This window comes from Chaetodon auriga, chromosome 8 (assembly GCF_051107435.1).
Source record: "Chaetodon auriga isolate fChaAug3 chromosome 8, fChaAug3.hap1, whole genome shotgun sequence".
Classification (NCBI taxonomy): domain Eukaryota; kingdom Metazoa; phylum Chordata; class Actinopteri; order Chaetodontiformes; family Chaetodontidae; genus Chaetodon; species Chaetodon auriga.
The window spans coordinates 9,138,629-9,154,036 of record NC_135081.1 but is presented as its reverse complement, the minus strand read 5'-3'; the positions used below and the strand labels follow the sequence as shown (position 1 = coordinate 9,154,036).

Below are 15,408 nucleotides of genomic sequence, written 5' to 3'. Positions count from 1 at the left end.
AGTCTTTTACTGTGTCCTCGCTCCTTCTGTCAGTACCAGACTTTCAGACACACTTGTGTGTCTCAAATCGTTATACAATTAGATTTGTTGGAAAAGGCTTAGCTCTTGGAGAGAGCTCTCAAAACCTCTGAGCAGCATCAAGGATCCCGCTGGTAGAACAACTCTCTGTACTCTCTGTACATTTGCATGAATATGACTTGGCAGCTAATGCTAATCAATTTATGCATGCATCACTTCAGTGTCTTGCCTGGACTAACACTATGTTCCATTATCATTAAGGGTCATCAAGCTTTATGTGTGTTGGCAGAACAGCGCCCTCTTCCTGTTTTGTCCTGCACAGCAATCTACCAAAATGAAATGATGTTACTGCAAATTACAAAGCGTGTTAGTTTTACAGCAAGTTCTAGTGCTCTGTGAATGACACCGTTTCCAGATTCTGTTGTGAAATCTGCTGGCTGACTCTCTTTACTAGCTATTGTTTCTTCTAAGTGTTGTTATGTTGGATCCATGTCTCATGTATTGGATCTTGCTGATAGGATTGAAGAAACAGAAAGCACAAAGAGAGGAAGGAAAAGTTGCAAGAGGCTTTTGAAGACTGGGGAAGTTGTAGCTGCATTAATACGATAAACAAAACGTGTTCCACACCCCGTCACTAATGTGCTGCTGTACAGCCATACCCAGTGGTGGAAGACGTAGTCAGCAAGAGTAGATAAAAGTAGTAATACTACAGTCTAGAAATTCTCTGTCAGAAGTAAAAGTCCTACATTGAAAATTTTACTTTAGTGAAACTGCATAAGTCTGCATCAAAATATGCTTAATGTACAAAAGTACTCATTATGCAGAATTTCCCATTGCACAAAAAGATATACCATATTTATTGGATTCCAGTTATTGATTCATTAATGTTTGTATCACTCTAATGTTGTAGCTGACAAGAGTGGGCACAATTTGAAGTACTTTATGTACTGCGGGGTAGTTTGATTTACGAGTTATATTTTGTATTAAATTCAAGGAATGTGAAAGAAACTGGTGATTAAAGCTTTCGAGGTCAGTGTAGTGGAATAAAAGTACAAGATCTAAAATTTGAAGTAGTGAAAGTAGAAAGTAGCATACAATCAAAATCCTTCTGTAAACTCGATTTGATCCAACTTGGCTCCAGTTCTAAAGTAAAACACGATATTCCTGCTGGCCTTAAACACTGAGTCTTTGATCAGAGAGCCAGCTGCCAAGAATGCCAAAAACAAGCTGCTTGACAAAAGCTGTGTGTCAAAGGAATGGAATGAGACTCAGATTAATTAAAGCTTGGATGAGAATAAGATAAGAGTTTGGGAGGACAGTTTCTGATTTTCTCCAGTTTTGATCGTCAGCAGGTCCCTTGAGCTTGAAGTGTGAAGATAAGTCGTAATAGAGCTCAGATGTGTGCATTTACCCAATCTGCCTCCACTCCAGTGTTTGATTTTCCCGTGGTTGGCTGATAGGGGAGACTGAGACTTGAACAGCAGCTTCTTAAACTAGATGTTAGTTCAGACAGGAAGTGACTAACTGACCGACCCTCAGAAGTTACTGTTTATTCATTTGAATTTATTTACCAAAAGACTGCACCCCGATTGGCAGCTCCCTACCACTTAATTTACTGATTATTAGATCCAAGCATGCAAAGTTGAGTGGCCTTGTGTCCTACAGTTTGTAGAACTGGAGCAGAGGAAGGTCGTTGAGCCTAACTTTGAGCCCATCGTTGCTTTGCAGCTCAGTCATTTCATGTTGTACGTTGTCAAGAACATCAGTTGCTTTAAACGGCGTAACAAATGTGTTCACTTCCTTTTGTTTACTTTTTATTTCCTGAAACCTCTCACCAGATGCCTGAAGGAGTTTACACACTCAGCAGCATACTCAGATGTCATAGCAGCCTTTTGTTCTTGCAGAGTCTGAAAATCCTCTTCCAGTTGAACTTGCCACAGCTTTAATTTCACTTCAAATGATTTCACATTTGCTGAGAAGCTGCCTGGGATCGTGGAGGTTGCCGTTCTGCTCTGAGAGATTCCACGACAGGGTTTCTCTTCATCTCCATGAGTTCCATGAGACAAACTGACACTTTGGAACAATTTTCCTTTGTCCAGTGCTTGATGCTCTGCTGCAGCAACAAGGCTCTCCCCCACAACTTCTCCTTCTGAATGAGGTTTCAGCTATTGCTATGAGCTCGCTCACTGCGACACTCGACTGCATAACACCGTCTCTGTCAGGATGGGGTCTTTTGAAAGCTGCCTGTTGGGCATCTCTCAAATTCAAATAGTCACATCATCGTAGTCACTTAAACAAAGCAAAACAAAACAAACCAAATAAATAAGACTCTTAAACCGGGTATAGTAACTAGTAAATTACTAAGCAATCATTTGAAGCTGGGGGCATCATAAAAGGATAAAGTTGGATTCACCAACAATGAATGAACGTCTTCAACATCTCCAACCCCTCCAAACACTAAAAACAAGCTACAGTGATGTGAAGGAACAGAGGTTTTAACTTGACAGGGAGGGAATTCATCTTCATTCCATTTGTCCTCCCAGAGCTTAACAGAAGGTCTGGCCTAGTAGAGATTTACAAGTCTTAAGTGAGAATACAACGTTTAGAACAGGCAGGGGAGGAAAGTCAGATCATTATCAGACTGTGAAGGTCAGTGGGCTTCTGTGTGGTCTGCTCTGTGTGGTCTATTTTGGAAGATAGCGCAGAACAATGGATTGTGTGGCTCTTGTTTTTGTCGACTTTTGGAATAGTTCTTCCATCCTTTCCTCCCATTTTTCCTTGTTATCAACCACATGGGATTTGCATCAAATTCCTCGGTTGTTTATTGTGTGTCTGACTTTCTCTAGCATGTTGCAGCTGTGGTGTAACACTGCAGTGTCCTGGCTCTCTCCTACCAAGCAGTAAACAGTACACTCTGCATCTGGTTTCACACTCTTGTCCCTCAAGCAATTTGTACACAATTCGGGACATTTCCTCTGACATAGTTATTCCTGCACCCCTGCTAGGAAATGCATCATGGGTAGTTTCCCCTCTCTGTTCGTGAGCTATTTTTGGTGACCCAGGGAAAAGACCTTAGGACGTAGTGTATCTCCACTGCTCTGATTCCACTTAGTGTCTCCCCTCTTCATCCTCTACAGTCACTTCCTCATATTGATGGTTTTTCCTCAGGAGTTGAAAGCTGCGTGTGTCTGTATCAGAACTTGTAGGTCACCCAAGTGGGTGATGCTATCAGAGTGGGCGGTGTGTATAATTGTTTTTATGAATTATGGCTTCAAGCACAAAATCAGTACATTAAGTTGTAGATAAGGAAGTTCAATGCTGTGTAGTTTTATTGGTATCAAAATCATCTTTTAAACCTCTATTAATAGTTTTGTTTGGCCACTTGGGGGCAGCATAACAAGCTGTAAACACAACATTGAAATATTATTACCAAACAGTTGCCTATTTGTGCATCCAGCAGACACACCAATAGCATTCATTCATTGAATTCATTGCTTCTGGCCACCTGACACATTTATTTCCAATTTTCTTTCTCCTTTTCTGTTTGTGAATTTGTACATTAGTGTGTAATACTGCCCAATTTTCTAGGCTTGAAGTTATATTTAAGTAATATCTGATACTAGCATTTAGCTTTCTGTGCCTTTCTAAAAGGACGTTTGCAATGTTTCAAGGAGCAGACTTCTGCTATTTGATATGAAAACTTGTTTTCACATGAAGCAACAGTATCACATTCTGCTATTAAGGAGGAAGCTTTAAAAGAGTTATCAGCTGCAGAGAAAATTGATACTTCAAAATAAAATTCTGCTTATTTTCCAGATCTACGCTGAAGATAATGCAGAGGCCTAAAAAATGCAGTGTTGATAATGAATCAGGACATGTATCAGCAACATTTGCTAGATGTGTGCATCTGCACCAAAGCACCTGTTAGGGCAAAACAAATGACAATGCCTGGCCTGCTCAGCCAACCGCTGGAGGTAACAAACCCCCCACCACATGGGGGCAACATAAAGCTACTTTCTATGACCACGGTGTGTATGTTTGCAATACTTTTTCATTCATGATAAACACTAGAGGTAACAAAGTGTCATAAATATGTCTGTGCACACGGTTCTCCTCCATGATACAGACATGTTCAGCCTTGTCAAACTGGTCAGCCATGGTTGTTTTGAGCAGATGTGAAGCCAAACAGCAGCAGTCAGCTTTCTCTCGTTATCTCAGGCTATCATGCCCCGAGTTGCAATGCTTATTCTCCCCTCATTTAAAGTGGCTTGTCTTGGGCTGTTGAGCAGAAACTGGTTATTTGACCTTTTGGGACTTCAACTGTGTTCAACTAGTGCCATATTTTAGGAAAAAATATAATATCTCTGAAGTTTCTTAATGTCTGAAGGAACATTCTGACAGTTGATTCTGACACATGTATTTTTAGTCTATGGTTTGATGTTAGAAGCTAAAGGTCCCAGATTCTGCTCCATCGTCCTTTGAACACCATCAGGGCTATTAAGGACCTCTGAAAATATGTGTATACTGGGATAAGTTTTAGTTGACCAAGCCCAGCAATGTCCACACATACAAGATACAGACACAATGAAGTAGTAAAAAGAAACATCCAACACTAAATAAACACAACTGGTTGTTAAAGGAAATGCATTGAAGATAAGGGCCTTTTCTTTCATGTAGCAGGTTACTGCACTGTCGATTGTTCTTATGAATAGGACTCAGAGCTCAACAAATGAACCTCTGACTTACAGAGGAGGATTTGTGGGCTGATCAGAGAGGACTTACACTACAAAAAAGGGCTTCATCATCTTACAACTACACTTCCATTTTCAATTGACATATTACTACTACTTAAATAGCTACCTGCCATTCATCATCTTTGATAAAGTGATTATTACGTTAGTCACATGTAACTGAAACCTTATTCTTTGGCCTTCATTCGCAGCTCTCTCCCCTGGGTCCACTTGATATCTCTAGGTTGGGTTAATGTGTGTGGTGCTATGCAGTAATTTAAGAATAAGTGTTAATCATTAACCATTTCCACAGAACACAGTCAGTTAAGCACCTGCTTGACTGGACAGCCTTTACACCGGACCACCATATACTGTAGTTACAGCCATTACTCCCACTGCGTGCAGGCTGTAGAATTCATTGTGCATATTGGACATGTAGTGGCTGTATTGCACCCACCCGCCTCAACTTTAACATTGCAAGCCTGATGAATTTTAATAGACCTAGTTAGATGGATACATTCACTCTATATAACCCTGCCACTCTTTCAATTCAGTGACACACACAGCCTCTCTTCACAATGGATTACACAATGCATATACACTGGGTTGTAGTGCTGGCTCAGAGCCATGGCACTGAGACTATAGTGTCTGGAACTTGTCCAATGCATTTACATGCTGCAACCCCCTGCCTCTGTGCAGTCTGTCTCCTTAATCAGAGAAGGCTTCTGTCTCTAATTGTCACTCAGTTTTGTTTTTTTTTCAGCATGTCTGCAGAGCAAGAGCCTTCTGACACGCTATCACGATGCATTAGATGGTGAAAATGTGTTTTGTCCCACACAGCGCCGCGTGGAAACATCACATTTAGCACCATGAATAACCTAATGTGACTATAATTATTGAATCAAACATCTCATCTGTCTAGCAGGAACACTGAGTGCTTATACCAGATTTAATTTGATCCTTTCACTCATGCTCTTTGTTGCCTTTCAACTTTACGCCCTTGTTTGCCTTTGTTGCTGCTCTGAAATTTTAGCTCTTTCTCAAACACTTCAGCGCTGTACACACACACGAACAGAGGTATTATTATGGAGGGCGGCTCTGACCTGTGAAGGAGGCGGGTGGGGGGGGGGGGTGGGGGGGGCTCCCATTCTGTTGATCTACACAGTGTGACGTGTTTGAAAGAGCAAGCGGAGAAAGAGCATAGATAGTGAGAGAAAGTCAAAGCTCCGGCGTGACACACTGAGATCACAAACGAGAAAGGGAGCTAACTGTGAGGGAAAGCTGTCGAGGAGAGCCGTTGCAATAACTCTTGAAGTTCCAAAGTTCTTTGAACTTTACTAGAAATGTTGCGCATGGAGTCCTTCTTCTCGAGTAAAGGTAAGCCAGGCTGTCGTGTATAGTGTAAGTGAGCAGCTGAAAGGAGAGAGAGAGGAGACAGGTAATGAAGCCAGGAGGTAAAGTGATACAGGTGGGGAGCAAATGGAAGAGGGAAATTCTGGGCTGTGGGTGGGACTGCACATGGGTCAGACTATAAAGCAGCAGCAAACGCTCAACAGGTGACCGTCTGAATTTATGAGTAGGCTTGGGTAGTATAACGATGATATGCAGTACATCATGTGATAGTGGACATTTATAGGTTGTCAGACTTCGCCATATCATTGAAGGGTAGCTATCTCTGATGTGTGAGGTTGTGTTGAACCCGGTGATGTTGTGAATCAGTGAGTTGGAGTGCTTCACAGCAACATTGCATTAATAGAATTTTTGTGTTTATATTACCGAATCAGCCTGTCTGCGACTTTGTCTGTGCATTGTTTTTGATTGAATTTACAGAAAACTGACTATATCTCCATTTACACCACAATCAATATCATGACATAAAATGACACACTGTCATTTTATACAGATATAGAAATAAAAATACAATACATATTGCACATGTGATAGAGAATTTCTGAGAAGTCACTTGTTCTGTCTGACGGGAATTGATATGGTTGCAAATGTAACTTTGTCAGTGCATAAAGAGTTTAATACGTTAGCATACATTATAAGACCATTATTGAGAGTATGTTGGAATTTACAGTAGATCATCCGGCAGCTTTGACATTATGCAACAGTGACTGCATTATAATAATGCTGACTATGTGTGTAGCCTGAAGGGCTGCATATTATGAGTGGCCTGCTGTTCTGTCGGGTCTTCATTTTTCATTTTTCCACAGTTGAAGAGTGAAAACAAACAATGAATTGATTACCATCAACAATACTGATAATTCAGTAATTGTTTCAATAATTTGTCAAGGAAAAAAGCCAAAATATTTCCTAGTTCAAGCTTCTCAAATATGAGGATTTTATACATCATTCTGATATCCCATTCAAATATCATATATTATTATATATACAGCATATTCATATATAATTAGAGATGACAAAAAGTGAAGTAGTTTGACAACATTATCTTGCTTCCAAGTGTCTTCTAATGAGAAGAAGACCCCGCGAGGCTGGAACCGGTTGTTATTCCGTACGATTTTGCCTTTTTTTTCTCCATTGTGTCGTCTCTGTTTGTCACTGGATCAGTGTGTCATCCACAGTTTGTAGCCTATTTGCTTTTCCTGTCTGTGCTTGCAGGGACCACAGGACAACATGCTTTAGAGCTGGTAATGATTGTGTGTGCCACAGTATAGAAAACTACAGGTTTATTTTCCTCATGCCTCAAAACATGTTGTTTTCCTACAGTTGTCAGGGGTTTGTTTTATTCTTCTGGAGAAGAGGTGACCACAAACTTTAATGGACAGACAAATGCAATATTAATGTCCAATTCAAGCATGCCAGGCTATGAATACATTTCAACAGTCTGAGTAAAGCAAATCAAAAATCATCATCAGTATTTTTGTCGTAGTACTGAACTCACTGCTTGGCTGATGAGTGATCTGTAAGGACAGGGCTCAAACAGCACAGACATAACCTCTTGTAAATGACGCGCTACCACTTCACCGGCAGAGATGGTTCAGCATTAACCTCTGATCTCACATTGCTCCATCAAAGATGGATTAAACCTCTTGAGGTGTTGCTGAGAATGGATGCTGACTGTGGCCATGCAGTCCTACAGAGATTTACTGTCTTGTCTTCACTTGCAGCTCCCTAATTTGCCAGTTTATGCCCCTGTTTCAGCAGCCTGAGCAGTACATCACCCCCTGTGTGCTGAGTGTGATGTGTCCGTGCTGCTGACTCTCCAGAGCCCACAGAGGAGGGATTTTTCTCTCACTCAAAGGCCTTTTGCTGTCACACTCTCTGGGATTACTGAGGAAAAAGTTCCCACTGAGCTTCCATCAGGCTGCAGCATGATTCAAAGACCTCCCACAGAGTGAGAAGAAGTGGTGCTCTGTGTGTTTCTGTCTGAGTGTTTGGCTGGTGGAGGTTTGTCTGTCTGGCAGTGGCCAGCGTTCCCGTCACGGCAGCAGAACAGAGAGGAAGAGACAAGGGCAGATTTCTGAGGCTGTATTCACTGCTGGAAATGTGTGTGTGAGGTTGTTGTTGGACAAGGGTAGACTCCAGTCTCCACCCCCTTGTGGGTTACCAGTGAATCTATTGCAATGGTACCAAAACTGCTGCTACGGACCCCTGAGGGTCCCCATCACAGCATAGTCCCACTCTAAAAATGACAAACTGATTAATCGGTCCATTGCTTCCACCCTAATATCAGTGTGGAAACTTTAAGTATAATTTTTAGTTGGATCTTTGACAAAATATTCTTTAAGTTTCTCACTTAAAAGTGGTTTTAGTTGTTAATTGTTTGTGCTGTTCCATCTTCAAAAACAATGCATGATTGTCTTCTCAGGAAAACCCGAGTTGGCATTGAGTTTGGAGGAGGGGATTAACAACAGTTTTTCCTCCAGTGTCATGGAAGTGCTGGAGTACGCCTTTACATACGGTCCTCTTACCAGCTTTTTCCAGGCTCCTAAATTCAGCAACAACAAAAACTTTGTGTTTTAATTTGTGAGATGTTTTTTTGTTTTTGGGGGAGGTTGATGTAGACTGGTTTGGGGAGGAGGAGTCAGCCTTTGAATTTCTACATGTACTGCTCTGCTAAAGTGGCATTGAGCAGTTCCAGATTCACTCATGTCTGACAGACCCTCTGAAAAGTGAAAAGTCCCTTCGAATAAAATATGCTGATGTCAAGGAATTATATAGCCATCTTCCTTTTGATACAGGCTGGATGACATTCCCTGACAAATATGGCTGGGAAACTGTCTCTTTATAAAATATTGCCTCCTTGGCCCATGATGTTGTCCTTGAAACATGTTTTTAATGCGTCACTGTCCGGCAGCAGACTGTCCATGCAGGAAATGTGACCGTGGGATGTTCCAGAGGAGAGTCTGACTGCTCTTTCAGGATGCTTCTTCTCACATCCTGTCGTTCTGTCTTTGGTATATGTTTGATGAGTTCACAAGCTGAAAACATGACATGTGATACTGTGAGCAGTTGTTATCACATGTCAGTTTTCATTTGAGCGACACACGCCAACCTTGTACTTCGTGTCATCAAGTGGCAGGCAAGCACTCAAGTTATCTGTTACCATGTGAGATTTTCACTATCTTTCGACATTTTTAAGATCAAAATGAATCAATAAATTGAGAAAATAATTCTCTGAATAAGTGATAATGAAAGTAATTCTTGGATGCAGCCCTGGACTTCATTCTCTGTTTTCTGCTTTCTTTCAACTGAAAGTATATTATATTACAAATAGTTCTAGGCTGCTTTTCAACATATATATTCATACACTAATCCATTTTTCTTGTTGTCTTATCCTTTGTTGTTTTTATTTTATTTTATATATATCTTATCTTACATATCTTATGTCTGCAATGAAGCAGTAAGGTAGTTGGATTCATGTTTATTGGGGTGTAAAGTCCAGAAAAGAAACGGAGCTGAACGGAGCTGCCGAATATGAAGCATGTGTCGATGCAGGACAAAATAATGTCAATCCATAAAAGCTTAAAACCTGCCCGCTAAAGGTTATTATACTCGCCATAATCTAATAATTCATCTTGTGTAAAATTTTTACCGTAAATCTTCACCATAAACACTTAGGCACTGACAGTCAGCTGTTGAAAACCATGCCAAATGTTAGACAGGTCCTTTTTTAGAGCGGGATATTTCCTGGATCGCAGATGTCATAAGGTGATGATTTAACACAGTATAGGTTACCCATAAGAATCAGCAGCATGGCTGATGGTTGGTAGCTGGTATTCATATGTAACTGACATGCACAGGGAACTTACAGTGTGTGGGGGACGACACAGCAGCACGGCGACGTGGGTGGCAAGTGATGGGGGCAGAGTGGACTGACCCCAGCGGTAAAATCTGAGCCTTCCAACTGAAATACTTGCCTCACTGAGGAGGTTTGGAACATTTATAAGCTGACAGCCTATTTTTCTGTCTTGTTGACCGTGTTGAACTTCTAGTTATTTTCTTATTGAGCATTGCTGCTGTTATGATCATATCAGCTTTGATTTTGAATGTTCAGGACCAGTCCTCCCTGGATACATGTAGCTGGCCTGTGTTTTATAAATTATGACACTGCGTGATTGTAATGTCTTAGCAGTCACTGCCTCAGGTTGTCCATGTGAATTATTGCATATACCATAAATGAATGTGGACGGTTTAATGGCAAGGAATTTGACATAGTACTTTGAAAAAGTGATTTGCTGTTATGCTTAGCAACACCAAACCTGCTTTTACTCCTTTTGTCCAGTAGATGGCGATATTAGCCAGTTAAGTTGAGTTTGCCTCCTGGACGTTTTATTCATGTGCAGTTATTTTCTTGTTTAATCCTCTGTGCAACAGGGTTTATAAGATCAAGATCTCCTGTTTCACACTCTCATGGGTATAAACCTAACCTGAGGGTTTGAGCACAATGATGAAAGTCTTTAATAAAGTCTAATAAAGCAAGTGTCAGGGGCCATCTTCATTCTTTACAGCTGTGCTCTGCTCAGCAACACACTTGGAAGGACCAGTTCCTCTTTCTCTGTTATGTAACTCTGCTGATTACAGTTTAACTGATGTGTTTATAAGAGATATAATGGAGTGCATACATTAACTTTATCTTCATATTTTACACACTGTTATGTTAAGTATAATAAAATGTATCTTATTTGTATTTGCCACAGCTCTATTTATACTAATAATTTGTGTTTCTGTTTGTTTTTCAGGTGAGTGCCCCTTCTTCCTTCCTTTCACTGTTGTTGGAGGATGATCCGGAACATTTGAACCAATAAGTACTCTGATTAATAGATTTTTTCACAATGGCTGATGTTTAGCTGACTTGGTGATGCAGTGTTCTACTGATGCATGAATGAAAGCCTTTATGTCTCGGTTTAATGGACTTTAATTGTCACAAATGAGCTGATTTGGTTAGTGATACAGTCACAGTGTTTGAGCTTGAAAGCAAATTTATTGGCACATTTGCTTTAATGTCATGGTTACATTATGGTTCAGTCATATTGCAGATATTACACTCACTTCAGGGCTGGTTTTACGCTGTCTGGAAAGAGTCACAGTTCTTGTGATTCAGAAGAGTTGGGTCAAGACCTGCCCTTACAGGCCATCAGGTTCCTCTGAAGTACATCTGGAATGTTTTACTCCCAGTATGATAAACCAGTGGAGGGGCTGTAACACCTGGGTGTGGCCTGGCCCCCGTTAACAGAGCAGGTCACTTCACTGCTTTGCTTTAAGTGTAGTACCAACTCAAGTGTGTCATGGAAAGGATGGCCAGTGTATGTCCCATTCAGTGAACATGAAAGCATCACTCTGTCTTCTTACAGGGAGAGTGAAAGTGGTTGATAAGAGGATAGATACCATCACATGTTGCTGAAAGGAATGTTTGGGTGTGTGAGTGAATCGTGGGGTTGGGACAAACAATGCTAGTTCAGTTATTTTGAACTTTACTCATAAGTCAAAAATGCCAAGAACGCGTGTGTGTGTGTGTGTGTGTGTGTTTGTTTGTTTGTTTGTTTGTGTTGGGCCAATGTCCACAATGTACCAAACTTGTGCTTCCACATATCACAACTTCTTACTGGAGGTGTTTGAACTAGGGTTCACCATGTACCACAGTACAGGTATCTCTGCCTAGCCTTTGCATGAGCTCTGGTGCACACTGGTTCACATTTCATCCCCTCAGGGTGAGTAATTACTCTTGCTAAGACCTGGTCACACCTCACATGGGCAATCTGGCAGCTTCATAAAGCAATAGACCTGTGAAGGTGATCCAACTGGTTTACTTTTCCCTTCAAAGGACATGCTGCTGTTAAATTCGTCTGACACTCTTATATCTAATCCACCTGCAGTATGTGTGTTTTTAGGGAAGCAGCAATGGCAAGGTTCAGGTTTGCCACAAGAGTGTACTGTTCATGCAATTTTCTGCTGTACAATGGTATTATGTCTGCAGGCAGCACCCCCGGCCCCATACCTTTTGTCAGTACATTCACTCATGGATTCATTACTATAAACTCGTCAAGAGCTTATAGGGTGGTTATGTTTTTAAGACCGTAGCATGAGAGGAAAAAACGCAACGCAGCTCTCAGAGTTGTCAGGGAAGTAACCTGATAGGTTGCTGGCTGTAGATACTCTGCTGTTTTGTCCCCACAGGGGCCACACACCCTGAAGGACAAACTGTTAATATACTCTGACTGTCATGGGCTTTCATTTAAGAGTTCTTTTAGGCTGTTTTCGTGCCAGTGGTAGTAAATAACTCCACTGTGTTGTTCAATATTGGAGCAGCTCCTGCTCACTGCATTTTATTACAGTTTGGAAAGGGAAGCTGCCCATTGTTTGGACTGTTATTCTTTCTTTAAGGCAGGAGTTTGAAGTTATAGGTGTCACAGTGGAAAACAGGATGTGGAACCAATCCAGCCATGTTGATAAGAACAAGCAAAGAGGAAAGCAAAATGCCATCTGCTGCAGCAGTGAGGACACTTTAATTATGGGTGGGGTTGTGACCTGGCCCATGAATAGCCTGTTATGTAAGATTAGCTGCATAGTAGAAATATATAAAGAGCTAAATTCAAAGACACCTATTATTGCTTCCAGTGTATTGTACTTTGAACATGTACCTCAACAGTTAAAACCTGATATTTTATTAATGTAGCAGCAGTGTAGCTCTGGGTGTGGTGTATTATTTCCCAGCGTGTCCTGGACTCTTTCCAGTCTCACAGACAATGCTGTGTGAAAAAAACAATAACCCAGTGGGCATAATTAGAACTTAATATAAAGGGAATAATTCTAAGTAATAATTTCTTACTCCACCCATTGGGTGAAGTTCGCTACCTGCAAAATTAATTATCTCTTGTTGCAGTTGTCATTTAGTCCCAAGCACAGACCCAAGCCCAAAAGTTATATCTGTGACATGGGTGCTTGGCTGTGAATTGCATATTTTCGTCACTGTGCTGCATGAAAGGACACGTTGGGTACATTTTGTAGTGTTTTTTTATTCTCCAGTAATTATACTCTACTGCAGAGGGGCCGTGATTCAGACAAACAGAGCATTCCTGAAGTTCATGGAGTGCACAACTGTAAGAAAGAGGAAAAAAAAAGAACTTGTTAAGGGAACGTGTTCATCACTTATCAAGTGTTATTGCTGCAGACAGCTTGTTGCTCACATTCATTTCACTCTCCAGAAAAAAATGAAAGCTAGACTTACAAATCTAATTAAAATAAAATAAAAATATGCAGGAAATCTCTTTACTGTTAGTCTGTCAATTGGGGCAACTTTTTCAGCACAACAAGCACGAGGAGGCATTGATGCATATGTTTATTGAAACTGGGATGTCTGCATGACTGTGAGTCAATTGCCTGTATGTGTGTGTGTGTGTGTGTGTGTGTGTGTGTGTGTGTGTGTGTATACGTGTGCGTGTGTGTGTGTGTGTGTTGTAATACCTATTTTGAACTTTTTACATCTTGCTCTTTGGCCGATACCTCCCATATAATTCTAACAATAAAACTAATACTGAAACTAAATGAAAATGAAACAAAAACTCATCATCTTTAAACTATAAGAACAAAACTGAAATGAGTAAACCCACTCAACGAAAGTCAAAACAAAATAAAAGAATAACACACTATAATAACTATGGACTCTGGATCAGGTTGACGTCATACCTGTCTTGTCTGCTATGCTGCTGGGGCGGTGCTCTGCCCTCGCCTCTAGACGCTGGAATGACAGGATTTCAGGCAGCGAAGTGATCAGACAAAACACTTTTCAGACTCCACAAGGGTGCCTTGAGGCTGAGTCTTGACATTTTTTCTTGCAAATAGAGTATCTTTCAGAACTACATTTGAAACAGCAGCAGTCTGAGTTTGGAAAATGCCACATTGTTCCTGCATGATGGAGGTACGGGAGCCCTCTTGTGGGTCATTCAGCTCTGTTATGGCCAGTTTATGAAAGTTCCAGAGATAATAATGATGGTGAGTCACTACTGTCTGAAACTCTCTGACTGTAAAGCTGTGGGAGAATAAGCCTTTTCTTTCCCCAGCCACAAACACACTGAATGCATTTACTGCAAGTCTTTCTTTTGTGAAAGGAGCAGCTCCTGCAGTCATTTTTTTTCTCTCTGCTCCGAGGAAAGAAAGAATGCAACTGATTCATTCTCTCCAGATGGAGGGTTTTATGGGAGTGAGGATAATAAATAACCTCTCTGTGTGTCTGTGTGCATTTGTAGCGGTATGTGTGTGCATGCATGAGGAGGCACCTGCATTGTGTTTGTCTGTATTTTATTAGAGGCTGATTGTCAGGATGCCTACCTATAAATAAAGCTCAGCCTCTTCAGGTTACAATGCAAATCTGCACATTGTGGCTGCCAGTCAGGAAGGCCAGAGTCCGGATCTTGTGTCAGGCTTTGCTGTTTGATAGCCGGTTGCCCATGGCAGCAGCAGCAGGCCCACGTTCCTCATGACCTCAACCGTGGACGACACATAGTATTTGCCTAACCTGCGGGCTGTGTTGCTATAGCAACAAAGCCCAGCATGGCCACACCCATGTGCGTTTTGTAGACGCTGACTCATCCTGAAAATTTTCTCTTTTTTTCCCCCTTTTATTCCTTAAAATGTGACTTTGTTACATTGTTTCCGTGTTCATTCAGATGTTTCCTCTGTTGCTGTTTCTTCATACCAACACAGTTTAAATGAGGAATGAATGAGCTTACCCAGCATTAGCCTGTGTCAGTGTGTGGCCCAAACAGGCTGGACCCTGTTGGCACTGCCTGACCTGGTGCTTCCTACAGCCATTTTAGACCCTCCTCACCAACCAGACTGGAGCCCCATTTTGTGCTTAAAGGATAGGGTCACTGTTTTTTCATTTCTGATGCTCTCATGGCTGTATGTACATTGAAAGAGTTTGTTTTGTTTGTTTGTTTGTTTGTTTGTTTGTTTGTTTGTTTGTTTGTTTGTTTGTTTGTTTGTTTGTTTGTTTGTTGGTTGGTTGGTTGGTTGGTTGGTTGGTTGGTTTTAATTCCTGGTCATGAAAATCAAATCCTCCCTGAGGTTAGCCAACTTAAGAAGGTATCCAAAGCTACAGCCTTTTTGTACAAAATTTCTCTTCCTTTTTTTAGACAGTGTTTCCTTTCTGAGTCTCAAGGACAGACACAAAGAGAGAAGTTCATTTTTGGAGATA

At 41.1% G+C, this 15,408-nt stretch overlaps 1 protein-coding gene across 7 annotated transcripts in view; it reads left to right on the top strand.

Moving 5' to 3' along the window:
• plecb (plectin b) overlaps positions 1-15,408 on the top strand; it is a 123,482-nt gene that overhangs the window by 37,678 nt on the left and 70,396 nt on the right. The window contains exon 1 of one of the 7 annotated variants that reach the window (XM_076737294.1): positions 5,908-6,125. The exons of the other annotated variants lie outside the window; for them this stretch is intronic. Coding sequence (XP_076593409.1) covers positions 6,092-6,125 — 34 coding nt within the window. The 5' untranslated portion in view covers positions 5,908-6,091. Of the gene's footprint in view, positions 1-5,907; positions 6,126-15,408 lie in introns of those variants that run through there. 7 annotated transcript variants of the gene reach the window in all.